General features: G+C 47.0%; 1 protein-coding gene across 3 annotated transcripts in view; it reads right to left on the bottom strand.

The window, feature by feature from the left end:
• LOC128698917 (mucin-2) overlaps positions 1 to 17010 on the bottom strand; it is a 770561-nt gene that overhangs the window by 151851 nt on the left and 601700 nt on the right. Inside the window, exons 1-2 of one of the 3 annotated variants that reach the window (XM_070096779.1) lie at positions 2632 to 7563; positions 2361 to 2511 (exon numbers count right to left, since the gene is read on the bottom strand). The exons of 1 other annotated variant lie outside the window; for it this stretch is intronic. In XM_070096779.1, coding sequence (XP_069952880.1) covers positions 2361 to 2511; positions 2632 to 6774 — 4294 coding nt within the window. In that variant the 5' untranslated portion in view covers positions 6775 to 7563. Of the gene's footprint in view, positions 1 to 2360; positions 7564 to 17010 lie in introns of those variants that run through there. One more of the 3 variants, XM_070096778.1, reaches the window with a different exon arrangement.

Here is a 17010-nt window from a genome sequence, read left to right as displayed (position 1 = left end):
AAAGAGTAGTGGCCAACAGAGTTAAATCGGAGGCTGCCATAGTGAAGAGCTCTGTTCCACAAGGCACAGTACTCGCCCCCATCTTCTTCCTCATCCTCATATCAGACAGAGATATACATCACAGCACCGTATCATCCTTTGTGGATGATACTAGGATCTGCACGAGGCTGTCATCTGCCGAGGACGCGGTTAACCTACAAGAAGATATAAACAAAGTTTTCCAGTGGGCAACGGTAAACAATATGATGTTCAATGAGGACAAATTCCAACTACTCTGTTATGGAAAACTGGAGGAGATAATAACTAGAACAGAGTATACTAGACTCTGGTCATACAATAGAGCGGAAAAATAATGTAAGGGACCTGGGAGTAGTAATGTCTGAGGATCTCACTTTCAAGGATCACAACAGTGCCACGATCGCACGTGCAAAGAAAATGATAGGATGGATAATGAGAACGTTCCAAACGAGAGATGCCAAGCCAATGATGATCCTTTTCAAATCACTTGTTCTCTCTAGGTTGGAATACTGCTGTACATTAACATCTCCATTCAAAGCAGGTGAAATCGCAGATCTAGTGTACAGAGATCCTTTACTGCACGTATAAGTTCTGTCAAGCACCTAAACTACTGGGAACGCTTGGAAGCGCTTGACTTGTACTCTTTGGAACGCAGGAGGGAGATATATATCATAATCTATACTTGGAAAATCCTGGAAGGAATGGTCCCAAATCTGCACACAGAAATCACTCCCTACGAAAGTAAAAGACTGGGCAGGCGATGCAAAATGCCCCCAATAAAAAGTAGGGGCGCCATTGGTACACTAAGGGAAAACACCATAAGTGTCCGGGGCCCAAGACTGTTCAACAGCCTCCCATCAAGCATTAGGGGAATTGCCAATAAACCTCTGGCTGCCTTCAAGAGAGAGCTGGACAGATACCTAAAGTTGGTGCCGGATCAGCCGGGCTGTGGCTCGTACGTTGGACTGCGTGCGACCAGCAGTAACAGCCTAGTTGATCAGGCCCTGATCCATCGGGAGGCCTGGTCATGGACCGGGCCGCGGGGGCGTTGATCCCCGGAATAACCTCCAGGTAACCCCCTACACACACCCCTCCCCCCATACAGCCCTACACACCCCTCCCCCATAAACCCCTACACACCCCTCCCCCATACACCCCTACACACACCCCACCCCCATACACCCTACACACTCCCCACACACACCCCTTCCCCCATACACCCCCTACATACACCTCATACACACGTCCCCACATACACCACCCAACACGTCCCCACATACGCCATCCCCCCCCCCCCCACACACACACACACACTAAGAGTTAAATACATCAATACAGAAGATGAATAATAAAAAAAACTGTCAATGAATAAACAGAAGGGACGAGGACTAGCAGATATTTATCATGGAAAACGACAATTGTGTACAGTTCTGGACACTTGTTAAATAGAATGTTTAACCAGGCTACCATTAACATCTTATGAGCACCAGGCTACTACTGGTGATCCTACTGTAACCTCTGCCTAAATGATACAGTGTTGCACCTGCTATATAACTTCTATACCCGGCTTTATTAGTAAAAATTGCAACTAGCGGCTACAACAATTCAATAAATCAATAAAACCCGTGGGAAGAAATATTTCAGTTGTAAGTCTACCTGGAGGGCATTCCGGGGATCAACGCCCCCGCAGCGATGTGGGTGGCGAGTTGTGGACGAGTGGAATAAACTGATTGGCGTTACTGAAGAGAACTGCCTAGCTTTAGGCTGGACTGGTAAGCAAGTGGAGAGTTGGACCTGCCTAGCATGGGCAATGTTAAAAATGGTATAAAATACCGACAAGTTTATGATTAAGACATGTGCAACAGTTACGTATCTTAACTGTTGAGAAGTTTCGCCTATACAGTAGGCTTCTTCAGTCAAATACAGAGGCAACAAGTGTAGTAGTGAAATGAAGATGTAATCAGTCCATTAACCCCGGAGAAAGAGTATTTCAGGCGGTCAGTCCCTCAGCCTGGAGAAAAGTTGAGCTCCATGGAGCTGAAGAAGCCTAATGTGTAAGCGAAACGTTTCAACAATAAAAATGCCCAGGTGTTGCACGTGTCAATCATCAGAATGGTCAGTACTCATGGTTATGTTCTCTAAGTTGAGTCACACACTCACTCGTCCATCAAACTTGATTAACACTGACAAGTGTCTCAGAGACACGAAAGTATAAAACACATTCACTGAGGGTAAGTATCGCCCACCTGGGATTGAAGCAGCCCCGGGTGGGCGAAACGTAGCCTTAATTAACGCACCTGTCTCACACTTATAATAGTGGTACATCTGGCACTAACACTTACCTGGTTTAGCAGAAACACTGACGTGTGAACTGACAGCAGTGCTATCTTCACTCTCCACGTCTCCTTGCTCAGCAGCAGGCACGCTGACCACCTCTGCCGCTTCGGCAGGCACGCTGACCACCTCTGCCGCTTCGGCAGGCACGCTGACCACCTCTGCCGCTTCGGCAGGCACGCTGACCACCTCTGCCGCTTCGGCAGGCACGCTGACCACCTCTGCCGCTTCGGCAGGCACGCTGACCACCTCTGCCGCTTCGGCAGGCACGCTGACCACCTCACTATCAACACCATGGACAGGTTCAGCCACTTCAACACCATGGACAGGTTCAGCCACTTCATCAACGCCATGGACAGGTTCAGCCACTTCATCAACGCCATGGACAGGTTCAGCCACTCCATCAACGCCATGGACAGGTTCTGACACTCCAACGCCATGGACAGGTTCTGACACTCCATCAACGCCATGGACAGGTTCTGACACTCCATCAACGCCATGGACAGGTTCTGACACTTCATCAACGCCATGGACAGGTTCTGACACTTCATCAACGCCATGGACAGGTTCTGACACTTCATCAACGCCATGGACAGGTTCTGACACTTCATCAACGCCATGGACAGGTTCTGACACTTCATCAACGCCATGGACAGGTTCTGACACTTCATCAACGCCATGGACAGGTTCTGACACTTCATCAACGCCATGGACAGGTTCTGACACTTCATCAACGCCATGGACAGGTTCTGACACTTCATCAACGCCATGGACAGGTTCTGACACTTCATCAACGCCATGGACAGGTTCTGACACTTCATCAACGCCATGGACAGGTTCTGACACTTCATCAACGCCATGGACAGGTTCTGACACTTCATCAACGCCATGGACAGGTTCTGACACTTCATCAACGCCATGGACAGGTTCTGACACTTCATCAACGCCATGGACAGGTTCTGACACTTCAACGCCATGGACAGGTTCTGACACTTCAACGCCATGGACAGGTTCTGACACTTCTTCAACGCCATGGACAGGTTCTGACACTTCTTCAACGCCATGGACAGGTTCTGACACTTCTTCAACGCCATGGACAGGTTCTGACACTTCTTCAACGCCATGGACAGGTTCTGACACTTCATCAACGCCATGGACAGGTTCTGACACTTCATCAACGCCATGGACAGGTTCTGACACTTCATCAACGCCATGGACAGGTTCTGACACTTCATCAACGCCATGGACAGGTTCTGACACTTCATCAACGCCATGGACAGGTTCTGACACTTCATCAACGCCATGGACAGGTTCTGACACTTCATCAACGCCATGGACAGGTTCTGACACTTCATCAACGCCATGGACAGGTTCTGACACTTCATCAACGCCATGGACAGGTTCTGACACTTCAACGCCATGGACAGGTTCTGACACTTCAACGCCATGGACAGGTTCTGACACTTCAACACCATGGACAGGTTCTGACACTTCAACACCATGGACAGGTTCTGACACTTCAACACCATGGACAGGTTCTGACACTTCAACACCATGGACAGGTTCTGACACTTCTTCAACACCATGGACAGGTTCTGACACTTCTTCAACACCATGGACAGGTTCTGGCACTTCAACACCATGGACAGGTTCTGGCACTTCAACACCATGGACAGGTTCTGACACTTCACTACTCTCCTCAAAGTTAGTTAACACCGTCTCCTCAGATTCCTTCTCATAAACAAATGCGTCTCCCTGGCTGATGTCCTTCACTTTCAACACATCAACCACCACCTCCAGTCTTTCAACAGTGTCATAAGTCTCTACCTCTGAGTTTACAATTTCAATCTCTCTTCCACTACTACCTTGCCGACTGATCTCTCTCTCGTTCGCCTCTTCTTCGTCAAAAGGAATAGTTTCGTCCTCGCTACCACAAGCACTGTTAGCGCTGTCTGCTACATGGTTCCTGTTGGCAACTGCCTCTCCTTCCTGCGAGGCATCAGTGCTGCTAACCATGCTGACGTCTCCAAAGGTGTTGAGCATCTCTGGATCTCCAGTATCTCCTAGCCTGGTGCTTCGCTCTGACATGCTACAGACGCTTGTGTCAGAGAATTTGACGTCTTCGTAGACTTCCAAACCACTTTCAATTTTGTGGTTGCCGGTGTAATCATCGTGGGTACTGCTTCCGGTGTGCTCCCATGCTGCAGCTGCAACATCCATCTCACACACTACAGCTGCAACATCCGTCTCACTTTCTGCACGAGCAGCAGCAGCTGTAACATCCGTCTCACTTTCCGCAGGAGCAGCTGCAACATCCGTCTTACTTTCCGCAGGAGCAGCAGCAGCTGCAACATCCGTCTCACTTTCTGCAGGAGCAGCAGCAGCAATATCAGTCTCACTTTCTACAGGAGCAGCAGCAGCAATATCAGTCTCACTTTCTGCAGGAGCAGCTGCAATATCCGCCTCACTTTCTGCAGGAGCAGCAGCAGCTGCAATATCCGCCTCACTCTCTGCAGGAGCAGCAGCAGCTGCAATATCCGCCTCACTTTCTGCAGGAGTAGCAGCAGCTGCAATATCCATCTCACTTTCTGCAGAAGCAGCTACAATATCCGTCTCACTTTCTGCAGGGGCAGCAGTAGTTATAGTGGCATCTTCATTATCTTCCTCCTCTTCGGGGTTCTCTTCATCTTCTATCTTGTCCTCTTCATCATCCCCTCTACAGTCGTCTCCATCACCACCCTCTCTCTGGTCCTCACCACCACCCTCTCTCTGGTCCTCACCACCACCCTCTCTCTGGTCCTCACCACCACCCTCTCTCTGGTCCTCACCACCACCCTCTCTCTGGTCCTCACCACCACCCTCTCTCTGGTCCTCACCACCACCCTCTCCACTTTCTTTTCTCTCTCCTCCTCCCCCATTCTCACTGTGGCCCTCTCCATCATTGTCCTGGTTATGGTCCTCCCCACCATCTTCCTGTTTGTGGCCACCAACGTTGGAGTGTATCGTGATAGTTTCAACTTTATTATTCATTTCACTGTGAGCACTATTACTGTCCGTTTCATGCAACCTGTCTAACCTGTAACTGTTGACAAAGTAAGTAGAGTCTTCAATTAATTTACTTTCTATCATATCCATCCTGGTCTTAAGAGCCATGGCATCTTTGTTGATAAAGTCTATATTCTTGCTGTTTAGCTCCAAGTTGTCTCCCTCGTACTGAAGTTCGCCTTCCAGTTCGATGCTTACCACATTCACACCCGCCAAATCCTCTTCACATAGTGTCTTATCGTTATCACAAGTGAACAAGTCTGTCGTTTCGTCTGCCATCTTCTGAATCAACTCCGTCTTCGTTAATCTTGCAGGCTGCTCCACATTGACACCAACTTCATTTATCAAGGAAATGGTTTCTGCTTCTTTCCGCCCACTCTCTTCCATCACATACGATAAGCACTTGTCTAAGAGTTGTGAAAAATTGTTCCTTTTCGTTTCCTCTTGTCTATGGTTGTCTTGAACTTGTGCCTCAGTTGTTGCATCAGTATGAGACACCCCAAGCTGGATTGCCTCTGCAAACTCAGAGTTGTCTGCTGTTATGGTAAGATTGGTTTCAATATCTTCACGTGGTGAATCAACCTGTGCCTCATTGTCAACATTAGCAGTTTGGGCATTACTGTCAGTCTCGCCTGCAAACTGTTCATGCTTTGCAATCATTTGTGCTTCCTTCATCTTCAACTTGTTCTTCTTTCTGTTCAGTCGTCGCCTCTTGGTCTTTGAGCTGGCGCGGCTGCCTTCTGACGATTCTTCACCAGTTGTGGCCAGCTGAGGTTTGATCGCGCCCGTGAGCGCCTTGTCACACACCACCGGGGTGGCACAAGCAGACGAATCAGTATATTCAGAGTCCAAGGATGAAATGTCAAACGACGAGTTATCTCGTGAATAAATGCCAAGACACGGGGTTTTCAGGGAAGGAGTCTTAAGAGGTGTTCTGATCAAAGGACTTTCTCCTCTGTAAAAACAGTCCAGCGAGTTAGTCTCGTAGCACGGACTGCTGCAAGACGGGGTGGCACTAGATGAAGTCAAGTCAATGCTAGATACTGAGAAGTCGTCAACGGAGGAAGAATCACTCATGGTAAAACTCCGGCACACCTTCCTACGAGATGAGGTGCTGGAGGGTGAAGCACCCTCACTAGCGTCCTTCTCTTTAGGCAAGGGCGTCGGGGCCTCTGAACCAGCCTGCTCTTTCTTACTCAGACTTCCGCTCTCCCGCTCCCCAGGGGCTCGACTGCTGAGCGTGTAGCTTGTTGGACTACAACACTCAGGAACACTTTTCTCCTTATGGGTCACGTCACTGTTTATGTTTTTTTTAGACTTACCATCGCCGGCTGAATGTGGAGTCTTGTTGGAATGTCGACGCCCACGCTTAGCCATAATTGCTTCTCACCTCAAAAAATTAATAATTATGCAATATGATAGCCACTAATAATTGTGGAACTGCCGTTACGGGGCACCTCAGACATTACCTCATGAAGTTCTTTTCAGTAATTTTCTAACAAGCAACAGCTTGCTAAACAAAGTCGACACTAGCAAGTACACAATGAACATATAAATAACACTAGATCAGTTAAAACACACTATCACTGAAGACTGGAGCCGGCGAGACACAGCCAGGGTGATTTGAACAGCCGGCTAACCCTCAACTGCCGGAGCCTTGTATACAAACGAGCCACAGACTGGGGGGCCAGACACGGGTGAAGTGTGGCGTGCGTGGCAACAGAGAACACGGCGCCACCACAGCCACGGACGCAGACGAGGGTGACGACGGAACACTAATGGAGGATGAGGATCCCGAGAGGTGGGGGGCAGCGTTGCCCTTCACACATTGACGCGCCTCACCTCATCCGGCCACTAACGGCATTAGCCAGGTGCACTCTGAACTAATACGGCCTCACCTTCGTATATCCTCAATAGTTCTGAAACCTTTTACACACATGCAGCAGTCATATACTGGGCCTGCACTAACACAAGGTAGGAAAACTTCTGCACTAGTCAGCGAAGTACATAGCTACCTGCTTCAGCAATAACTAACAAAGGAGGCAGAAGCCGCCACTACAACAACACCACTGACGACGGAGGCGCAGCAGCGACGCACGACGGGCCAAGAAGTAAGAGCACTGGCGGAGTGGATCACAACACATGGGCGGGTAGCGACGGTCTGGCCGGGTGAGGGCGTCGAGCACCACGAGGTGCTGGTGGGGGAGGGGTGAACGGAAGGGAAACACCAAGTCTGGGGTTTGAGGGGGGGAGGAGCGGGAGGGGGAGGTGGGGGACGGGTGGGTGGAGGGGATAAGAGAGGCGGTGAACGCGGGTATGGTGGGGGAAGGAAGGGTATTTGAAGACGAGGAGGAGGGGTTGGGCGCGGTCGCTGGTCAAGGCAAAGGGAGGGCACAAAACAAGAATAGAAGAACTAGTACTACCGTAGGCCTACTGGCCCATACCAGGCAGGACGTTACTGAATTGTAGGCAACGTGAGGGAAACAGTCTGCAAAACCACCTACTTTATTTTTTAAGGTTTTGCTCTGAGTGGCGAGGTTATTGAACAGCGTCTCTGATCTTGTGCGAGATCAGAAAAAACTACACTTAAAAGAACTTAAGGTAAAAGGAGCACTGCCGCAGGCCTACTGGCCCATGCTAGGCAGTTCTAAGTCACGCCTGCTCAAGAAGGAGCACTGTAACAAGCCTACTTGCCCAAACTGGTCAGGTCCAACTCATACCCACCCACACCCAATCATGTATTTGTCGAACCTATTTCAACAACTAAACAACGTTTAAGCTTCAATGACGTTAGTCATTGTTCCACTCATCCACAATTATTACCAAACCAACTTTAACCCATTGCTGAGTTCTGACATCATTGGTATGCTATATATAACGCCTCTGATTATGCAGAGCATTTCAGGCAACCTAGGTTAATCTAGTTGCCCAGGATGCGACCCACAAGTCGACTAACACCAGGGTACCTACTTACTGCTAGGTGAACACACCATCCAGGGAATCAACTCCATTCTTGCCTGTTTTAATATTCACCTATCATCACCTTCAAAAATTACCATCCCATAATTGTAGAGGCTGAAAAGACGAAAAAGTGAACCTTTCTCAGAGGTGTGTGTGTGTGTGTGGGGTAAGACCTGGGTCAGTGATGGTGTGAGTCACCAGGGGACAACACCTACCCCCACCTCCACGTGTTAATACACTCCCTCTCACCGACACCCCCCCCCGACAATAGTGCCGGTACTCTAACACCCACGTCAGGGGGTTTTCCCCCTGACGAATAACAGAAAACAAATCAAAATTCATGTTAATTTTGTTACGAAGCATTGAACATCAACATGGGTCTGGAGTTCTGAGACACTCTGACCGCGGGTTCAAACCCCACCCGTAGTATGGTTTGGGAATAGTTTACAGAAGCACCTGCCTAGTTTGGAACAGTAGGCCTGCTGCAGTGCTCTTCCATTATGTTCAATAACCCACAATGAGGCAGAAACACAAGAGGCTGATTGATCTGTATATTTCGACCCCCGTCTGGGATCCACTTATGTTCCATCTTCCGTAATAAACAGCAGACCTTTGTAAAGCCTTTATTCTCCCCTTCAAGAACCCCTCCCCCCCGGACCCCCACCCCTCCCCCGGAACCCCCACCCCACCCCCGGAACCCCCACCCCACCCCCGGACCCCCCCACCCCACCCCCGGAACCCCCACCCCACCCCAAGAACCCCAACTCAAACACAGTCACAACCCCCCCCCACAAATTTCTTAACACTTCCGTTATATAACGTAAAGAAACTTGAAATAAAAAGTTTATTTAAAGTTCCTTTAGGTTATATAAACAAATATTTAACCACAAATATATTTAAAAAAAAAAAGCAAAATGTTTACCAATGAGTTGGAATAAAATAGTCAAAGTTGTACGACCATCATCACTTTTGTTGAGAAAATGGACTGGAAAGTGCGGGGAGGGGGGGGGGCAGTAGTGTCAGCCATAAAGTGCAAATTTATACTGAAATGGTGGTAGTGGCGAGGTTGGTGCTGCCAGGAAAATGTAACAGCTTTTGTTGGAGGGGATAGAGGGAGGGGGGTCCACAGAAGGCCCAGGGGCCCGCGCTAGGCACTACAAACTTAAGAGACAAGTGCAACAGTTGGGTATACCTGGAGAGAGTTTCGGGGGTCAACGCCCCCGCGGTCCGGTCTGTGAACAGGCCTCATGGTGGATCAGGGCCTGATCAACCAGGCTGTTACTGTTGGCTGCACGCAACCTGACATACGAACCACAGCCCGGCTGGTCAGGTACTGACTTTAGGTGCCTATCCAGCGCCTTCTTGAAGACAGTCAGGGGTCTATTGGTAATCACCCTTATGTATGCTGGGAGGCAGTTGAACAGTCTTGGGCCCCTGACACTTACTGTGTTGTCTATCATGCTAGTGGCACCCCTGCTTTTCATTAGGGGGATGTTGCATCGTCTGCCGAGTCTTTGGCTTTCATAGGGACTGATTTTCGCGTGTAAGTTTGCGTACAGGTTGAGGAACTTCAAGCGTTCCCAGTAATTGAGGTATTTTATCGAAGTTGTGTGTGCCGTGAAGGTTCTCTGTACATTTTCTAGGTCAGCAGTTTCACCTGCCTTGATAGCTGCTGTTAGTGTGCAGCAATATTCCAGCCTAGATAGAACAAGCGACCTGAAGAGTATCATCATGGGTCTGGCATCCTTGTTTTTGAAGATTTTCATTATCCATCCTGTCATTTTTCTAGCAGATGCGATTGATACAATGTTGTGGTCTTTGAAAGTGAGATTCTCTGACATTATCACTCCCAGGTCTTTTACATTAGTTTCTCGTTGTATTGTGTGGTTGGAATTTGTCTTATATTCCGATATAGTTTTAATTTCCTTAAGTTTTCTATATCTGAGTAATATATCCATCACAGCCTGGTTGATCTGGCACCTGGTGGAGATGCTTGTCCACTTTCCTCTTGAAGACTTCTGCACTTTTCCCAGCAGTGTTTCTGATATCTTCTGGACCACGGATATTGATACAATGTTCTCTTATTGTGCCCACGGCACCTCGCTTTTCTCAGCCCCCAGCCGTATTGCCAGTCCAGACTCTACTAGGGACCCTACCACAGTCACCACTAAAACCTAAATATACAACCATCACTGCGCAAGACCATAGCCCACATTACAGATGTAGGGGAGGAGTCGTCGTCTCCTCCTCCTTCTATTGAGGAAGGTAGATGGAATCCAGGACAGGGTGGCCCTGGCTTGAATACTGAGGATTATAGTGCAGTCCCAGAACCTGCAGAAATTGACAACACACCTCCCAACAATTCTATCCAACCAAAAGTGAAATTGTGCAAATACTATGTTTGGGGCATCTGTAAGCATGGAATATCAGGAAAAAAATGGGACATGTAACTTTGAGCATCCCAAAAAATGTAGCGACCTCCTGTCTAAAGGAGTGTGTCATTCTTCTTCCTGTACTTTCTTTCACCCAAAAATGTGTCACTCCTCGGTCCTCCAGAAGCAGTGTTACAACATCAGCTGCCCTGCATACCATCTAAAAAGGACCAGGAGGCACGGACCCCACAAGACAAACAATAGTAGCTACGACAACCCAATTCCAGGTGATTTTCTAGTGGCAGGAAACGGAAAAAGAAAATGGAAGGAAATAACAAAAATAGTTCACCATCTTCGAGCCTTGTTGGACTGGAGGCACAGCCAGTGGCCACCCATGGCCCTCCAGAACTACAACTACTGATACCAATAACAAAATCCCCCCAACAGAGAATACAACCTCGTTCATATTTGCTAATATACAGGGCCTTAAACCATCCACCAACACGCTCTCGCTTCACAAGGCTAGGGCCTGGGTTCGATTCCCAGCCAGAGTAGAAACACTGGGCTTGTTTCTTTCCACCTGTTGTCTATGTTCCCCATCAGTAATATGGGTACCTGGGTGTTAGTCGACTGGTGTGGGTCGCATCCTGAGACACTGACCTAATTTGCCCGACATGCGGAGCATAACAAGGGGCTTTCTATATGGTAGTATGTCATTGTTGTCAGCTAGGCCTGTATACCTTGTACATGTACTTGTATTAAATAAAGATATTATTATTATCAGTGGACTTCTAGAGGAGTCTAATGCAATGTTTGCAGCCTTCACAGAGACTCACACAAAAGATCACTTTGACAGTGAAATATGGATAAACGAGTACAACCTTTTTAGACGAGACAGAAAGAACAGGCAACAAGGGAGGGTTCGCCTGTATGTCAAGAAGTCGTTCATCTGCACGGAGTTGTTGAACACCACAAATGATGTAGTTGAAGTTCTAGCAATAAAGATTGAGAACCAAAACCTAGTCATTGTGGTTGTATATAAGCCACCAGATGCAACCTCACAACAGTTCAAGGAACAGCTACAGAAAAATGATTACTGTCTGGAAAGCCTTCCAGCTCCATCCCCAAACATCTTACTGCTTGCTGATTTCAACCTAAGGCATACAAAATGGAAGAATGTAGCGAATAATGTTATAGCAGAAACAATCCCTGGAGGTAGTGCAGATGAAAGATCACATACACATGAGCTACTAAGTCTCTGCAATAAACACACCTTAAGCCAGCAGATAGTGGAACCAACAAGATTAGAAAACACACTTGACCTTATCTTCACAAATAATGAGGACCTGGTAAGAGACATAACAATATAAAAAACAACTAATTCCGATCACAATCTAATCGAAGTTCAGACGTACATGCACAGGGGTCCTGATCAGCAAAATGCATGTATCTGTGAAGGTGTCTTCACAAAATACAACTTCAACAACAAGAACATCAACTGGGGCAGGGTAAACCACGTCTTAAATGAAACATGTTGGGAAGATGTCTTAAATAACATGGATCCAAACCAGTGTCTTGAAAGGATCAACTTCGTGGCAGCTGAAGCATGTTCTAGGCATATTCCCCTAAGAAAGAAGAAGAGTAGCAGTAAACTGGAGAGACAAAGATGCTCCCTCTACAGAAGACGATGAAGAATCACTGAGCTCCCCAGGAACGCTAGAATATCTGATACACGGAAGGAAGCACTGACCAGGGAAGTGTAAACTATCGAACTTAAGTTAAAGGACTCTTACAGGAACCAGGAGAGACAGGAGGAGCTTAAAGCTATTAGTGAAATTGAAAGAAATTCGAAATATTTCTTTTCATATGCCAAAAACAAGGCAAATACCACATCTAGTACTGGGCCCTTACTCAGACAGGATGGGGCTTGCACAGATGACAACAAGGAAATGAGTGAAATACTGAAATCCCAGTACGACTCTGTGTTTAGTGAGCCACTAATCAGTCTGAGGATCGACGACCCAAATGATTTCTTCATGAATGAGCCTCAAAACTCCGTAAATGTATGCCAGATTTCCGACATTACCCTAACTCCGATAGACTTTGAAAAAGTCATTGACAAAATGCCCATGCACTCAGCCCCAGGCCCAGACTCATGAAACTCTGTGTTTATTAAGAACTGCAAAAAACCTCTCACGTGCCCTAAGTATACTATGGAGAAGGAGCTTAGACATGGGTGAAATTCCAGTCACTTAAAACAATGGATATAGCCCCACTCCATAAAGGTGGCAGCAAAGCATTAGCTAAGAACTATACACCAATAGCTCTAACGTCCCACATCATAAAAATCTTTTGCATGACTGCAAACCACCTGGATTCCCAAAAACTGCACAATCCAGGGCAACATGGGTTCAGGGCAGGTCGCTCCTGCCTCTCACAACTACTGGATCACTATGATATGGCCTTGGATGCACTGGAAAAAAAAACAGAATGCAGGTGTAATATACACAGACTTTGCAAAAGCGTTTGACAAATGCGATCATGGCGTAATATAGCACACGAAATACGTGCTAAAGGAATAACTGGCAAAGTGGGGAGATGGATCTTCAACTTCCTAGCCAATCGAACACGAAGAGTAGTGGTCAACAGAGTTAAATCGGAGGCTGCCAAAGTGAAGAGCTCTGTTCCACAAGGCACAGTACTCGCCCCCATCCTGTTCCTCGTCCTCATTTCAGACATAGAAACATGTAATCCACAGCACCGTATCATCTTTTGCAGACGATACTAGGATCTGCATGAGACTCTCATCTATTGAGGACGCGGTTAACCTCCAAGAAGATATAAACCAAGTTTTCCAGTGGGCAACAGAAAACAATATGATGTTCAATGAGGACAAATTCCAACTACTGTTATGGAAAACTGGAGGAGATAATAACTAGAACAGAGTATACTACAAACTCTGGCCATACAATAGAGCGGAAAAATAATGTAAGGGACCTGGGAGCAGTAATGTCTGAGGATTTCACTTTCAAGGATCACAACAATGTCACGATCACAAGCGCAAAAAAAAAAAAGATGGAGATGGATAATGAGAACGTTCAAAACGAGAGATACCAAGCCAATGATGATCCTTTTCAATTCACTTGTTCTCTCTAGGCTGGAATACTGCTGTACATTAACATCTCATTTCAAAGCAGGTGAAATTGCAGATCTAGAGAGTGTACAGAGAACCTTTACTGCACGTATAAGTTCTATCAAACACCTCAACTACTGGGAACGCTTGGAAGCACTTGACTTGTACTCGTTTGAATGCAGGAGAGATGTATCATAATCTACACTTGGAAAATCCTAGAAGGAATGGTCCCGAATCTGCACACAGAAATCACTCCCTATGAAAGTAAAAGACTGGGCAGTCGATGCAAAATACCCCCAATTAAAAGTAGGGGCGCCATTGGTACACTAAGAGAAAACACCATAAGTGTCGGGGGCCCAAGACTGTTCAACAGCCTCCCACCAAGCATAAGGGGAATTACCAATAGGCCCCTGGCTGCCTTCAAGAGGGAACTGGAAAGACACCTAAAGTCAGTGCCGGATCAGCCGGGCTGTGGTTCGTACGGTGGATTACGTGCGGCCAGCAGTAACAGCCTGGTTGATCAGGCCCTGATCCACCGGGAGGCCTGGTCGTGGACCGGGCCGCGGGGGCGTTGATCCCCGGAATAACCTCCAGGTAGACTCCCATCTCTCTCACTCCAATATGTTATGGTGGTGTGGAAATTTGGGATGAGGGCCTCAAGTACTTTCCAGATACATGTATATATTAACATTTTCTCATTTGCTCTCTCTCTCTCTCTCTCTCTCTCTCTCTCTCTCTCTCTCTCTCTCTCTCTCTCTCTCCATTCCAGCGAGTACATATTTAAGACTGAGATATTCCCTGTAATTTAAATGCCGTAAATGTATCTATCTGTTTTTTGAAAGATCAGCTGACGTAATTATTCCCAAGTCTTTTACGTGTTATTTCGTTTTATTTGGCGATTCTCTTGAGTTTTGTATCCAGTGTTCCTTTTGAGTTCTTCATTCTCTCCATACCCAAGCAGCTGGAACTTATCACCAGTGAACGTCATGTTGTTCTCCACTGCCCACTGGAAAACACTGCTTATACCTTCCTGCATTTTTTTTTTCCAGTGTCTTCTACCGAGGCGATTTTCATGCTTATTTTAGTGTTTTTATCTATGTCTGCTATGAGGATAAGAAACAGCAGAGGTGCCAGGACAGTTCCTTGGAAAACTGAACTTTTTACCTTGCCGATGCTAGATTTTGCTCTGTTTACTACTGTGAGCTACCTGTCACAAAATTGAAAATCTACCTGCCTACCTATAGCCCATATTTTGTGTGCAATCACCTCATGATCGCATTTGTGAAACGCCTTTTTACAACCTGTGTATACCACCACACTACACCCACCAATTTTAGTTTTCTTTCCCCGCCTTGGTGTGTGTTCAGTTCCTAACTGCCAAGTTGTTAGATTAACGTAAATTAATTTATAGTTTTGTACAGTTAATCTCCAATGAGGAGTTTAAAACTTTTGTAACCAGGTAATAAACTGCAGCTAAGGTCTGGCAGCTCTGGACATAAATAACATAAACAGTGCTGCTCGTGACAACTGACATTAACCTCTTACATGTTTTCCCCGGAAAAATGTCTGGTAAATGGAATTAATGTTGTTATTCCTCTGTGTGTGTGTACTCACCTAGTTGTACTCACTTAGTTGTGGTTGCAGGGGTCGATTCATAGCTCCTAGCCCTGCATCTTCACTGGCCGCTACTGGGTCATTCTTCCCGCTCCATGAGCTTTATCATACCTCTTCTTAAAGCTATGTATGGATCCTGCCTCCACTACATCACTTCCTAGACTATTCCACTTCCTGACAACTCTATGATTGAAGAAATACTTCCTAACATCCCTGTGGTTCATCTGAGTCTTCAACTTCCAACTGTGACCCCTTGTTGCTATGTCCCAACTCTGGAAGACCCTGTCTGTCCACCTTGTCGATTCAGTATTTTATAAGTCATTATCATATCCCCCTTATCTCTCCTGTCTTCCAGTGTCGTTAAGTCGATTTCCTTTAACCTCTCCTCGTACGACATACCCCTTAGCTCCGGGACTAGTCTTGTTGCAAACCTCTGCACTTTCTCTAGTTTCCTTACATGCTTGGCTAGGTGAAGGTTCCAAACTGGTGCTGCATACTCCAATATGGGCCTAACGTACACAGTGTACAGGGTCTTGAATGACTGCTTATTGAGATGTCAGAATGCTGTTCTTAGGTTTGCTAGGCGCCCATATGCTGCAGCAGTTATTTGGTTGGCGTGCGCCTCAGGAGATGTGCCTGGTGTTATACTCGCCCCAAGATCAGTTTCCTTGTGTGTGTGTGTGTGTGTGTGTGTGTGTGTGTGTGTGTGTGTGTGTGTGTGTGTGTGTGTGTGTGTGTGTGTGTGTGTGTGTGTGTGTGTGTGTGTTAACCTTGTACAGGAATGTAATAATGTAAACAGATTAACTATAACAAAAAAAATAAATACTGTAAGACGACCTGACGAGACCAGGAGATGAAGTAGGAGGGGGAAGGGTAAGAGGGGGGAAGGGGGGGAGAAATGCAGGGGTGAAGTGTGTGGTGGGGTTGAGTGTGGTGGAGTAAAATGTGGTGTGGTGGGGTATGATGAAAGAGTGTGGTGGGGTATGATGAAAGAGTGTGGTGGTGGGTGGGGTGGGGTGGGGTGGTGGTGGTGGTTTACACACGAGTCTACACAGGTAGACGGTGCAGGATACTTCCATGTATAAAGTTAACACTTTATTCACGTACAGCTATACAAACAGTTACACAAATTATCATACACATGTGTAAACTACCCAGGATAACCTGCTAAAAAAGTCAAAGTGACTTGCTTACAGTGTTGTGGTTGTGTTAAGGAAGCCAGACTCATCAACGCTCTGCCGTCATGTATGTGGCGACTAACAAACACCTTGCTGTCTTCAACACGGAACTTGACAGATTCTTTAAAACGTTCCTGATCAACTGGGCTGTGGTACAGATGTTGGACTGCAAGCACTAACAACTTGAATGACCAAGCCAGCAGCCAGGAGGCCTGCTCTGGGACCGGGCCGCGGGGGCGCAACTACAAGTAAACTACAGGTGCTATAACAGTGAGGGGGAAGTGTAGTGTGTGGTGGGTGTAGTCCGTGTGGTGGGTGTAGTGTGTGGTGGGTGTAGTGTGTGGTGGGTGTAGTC

This window comes from Cherax quadricarinatus, chromosome 55, assembly GCF_038502225.1.
Source record: "Cherax quadricarinatus isolate ZL_2023a chromosome 55, ASM3850222v1, whole genome shotgun sequence".
Lineage (NCBI taxonomy): Eukaryota > Metazoa > Arthropoda > Malacostraca > Decapoda > Parastacidae > Cherax > Cherax quadricarinatus.
Note: the sequence above shows the minus strand (reverse complement) of the source record. Positions and strands in the feature narration are given on the sequence as shown.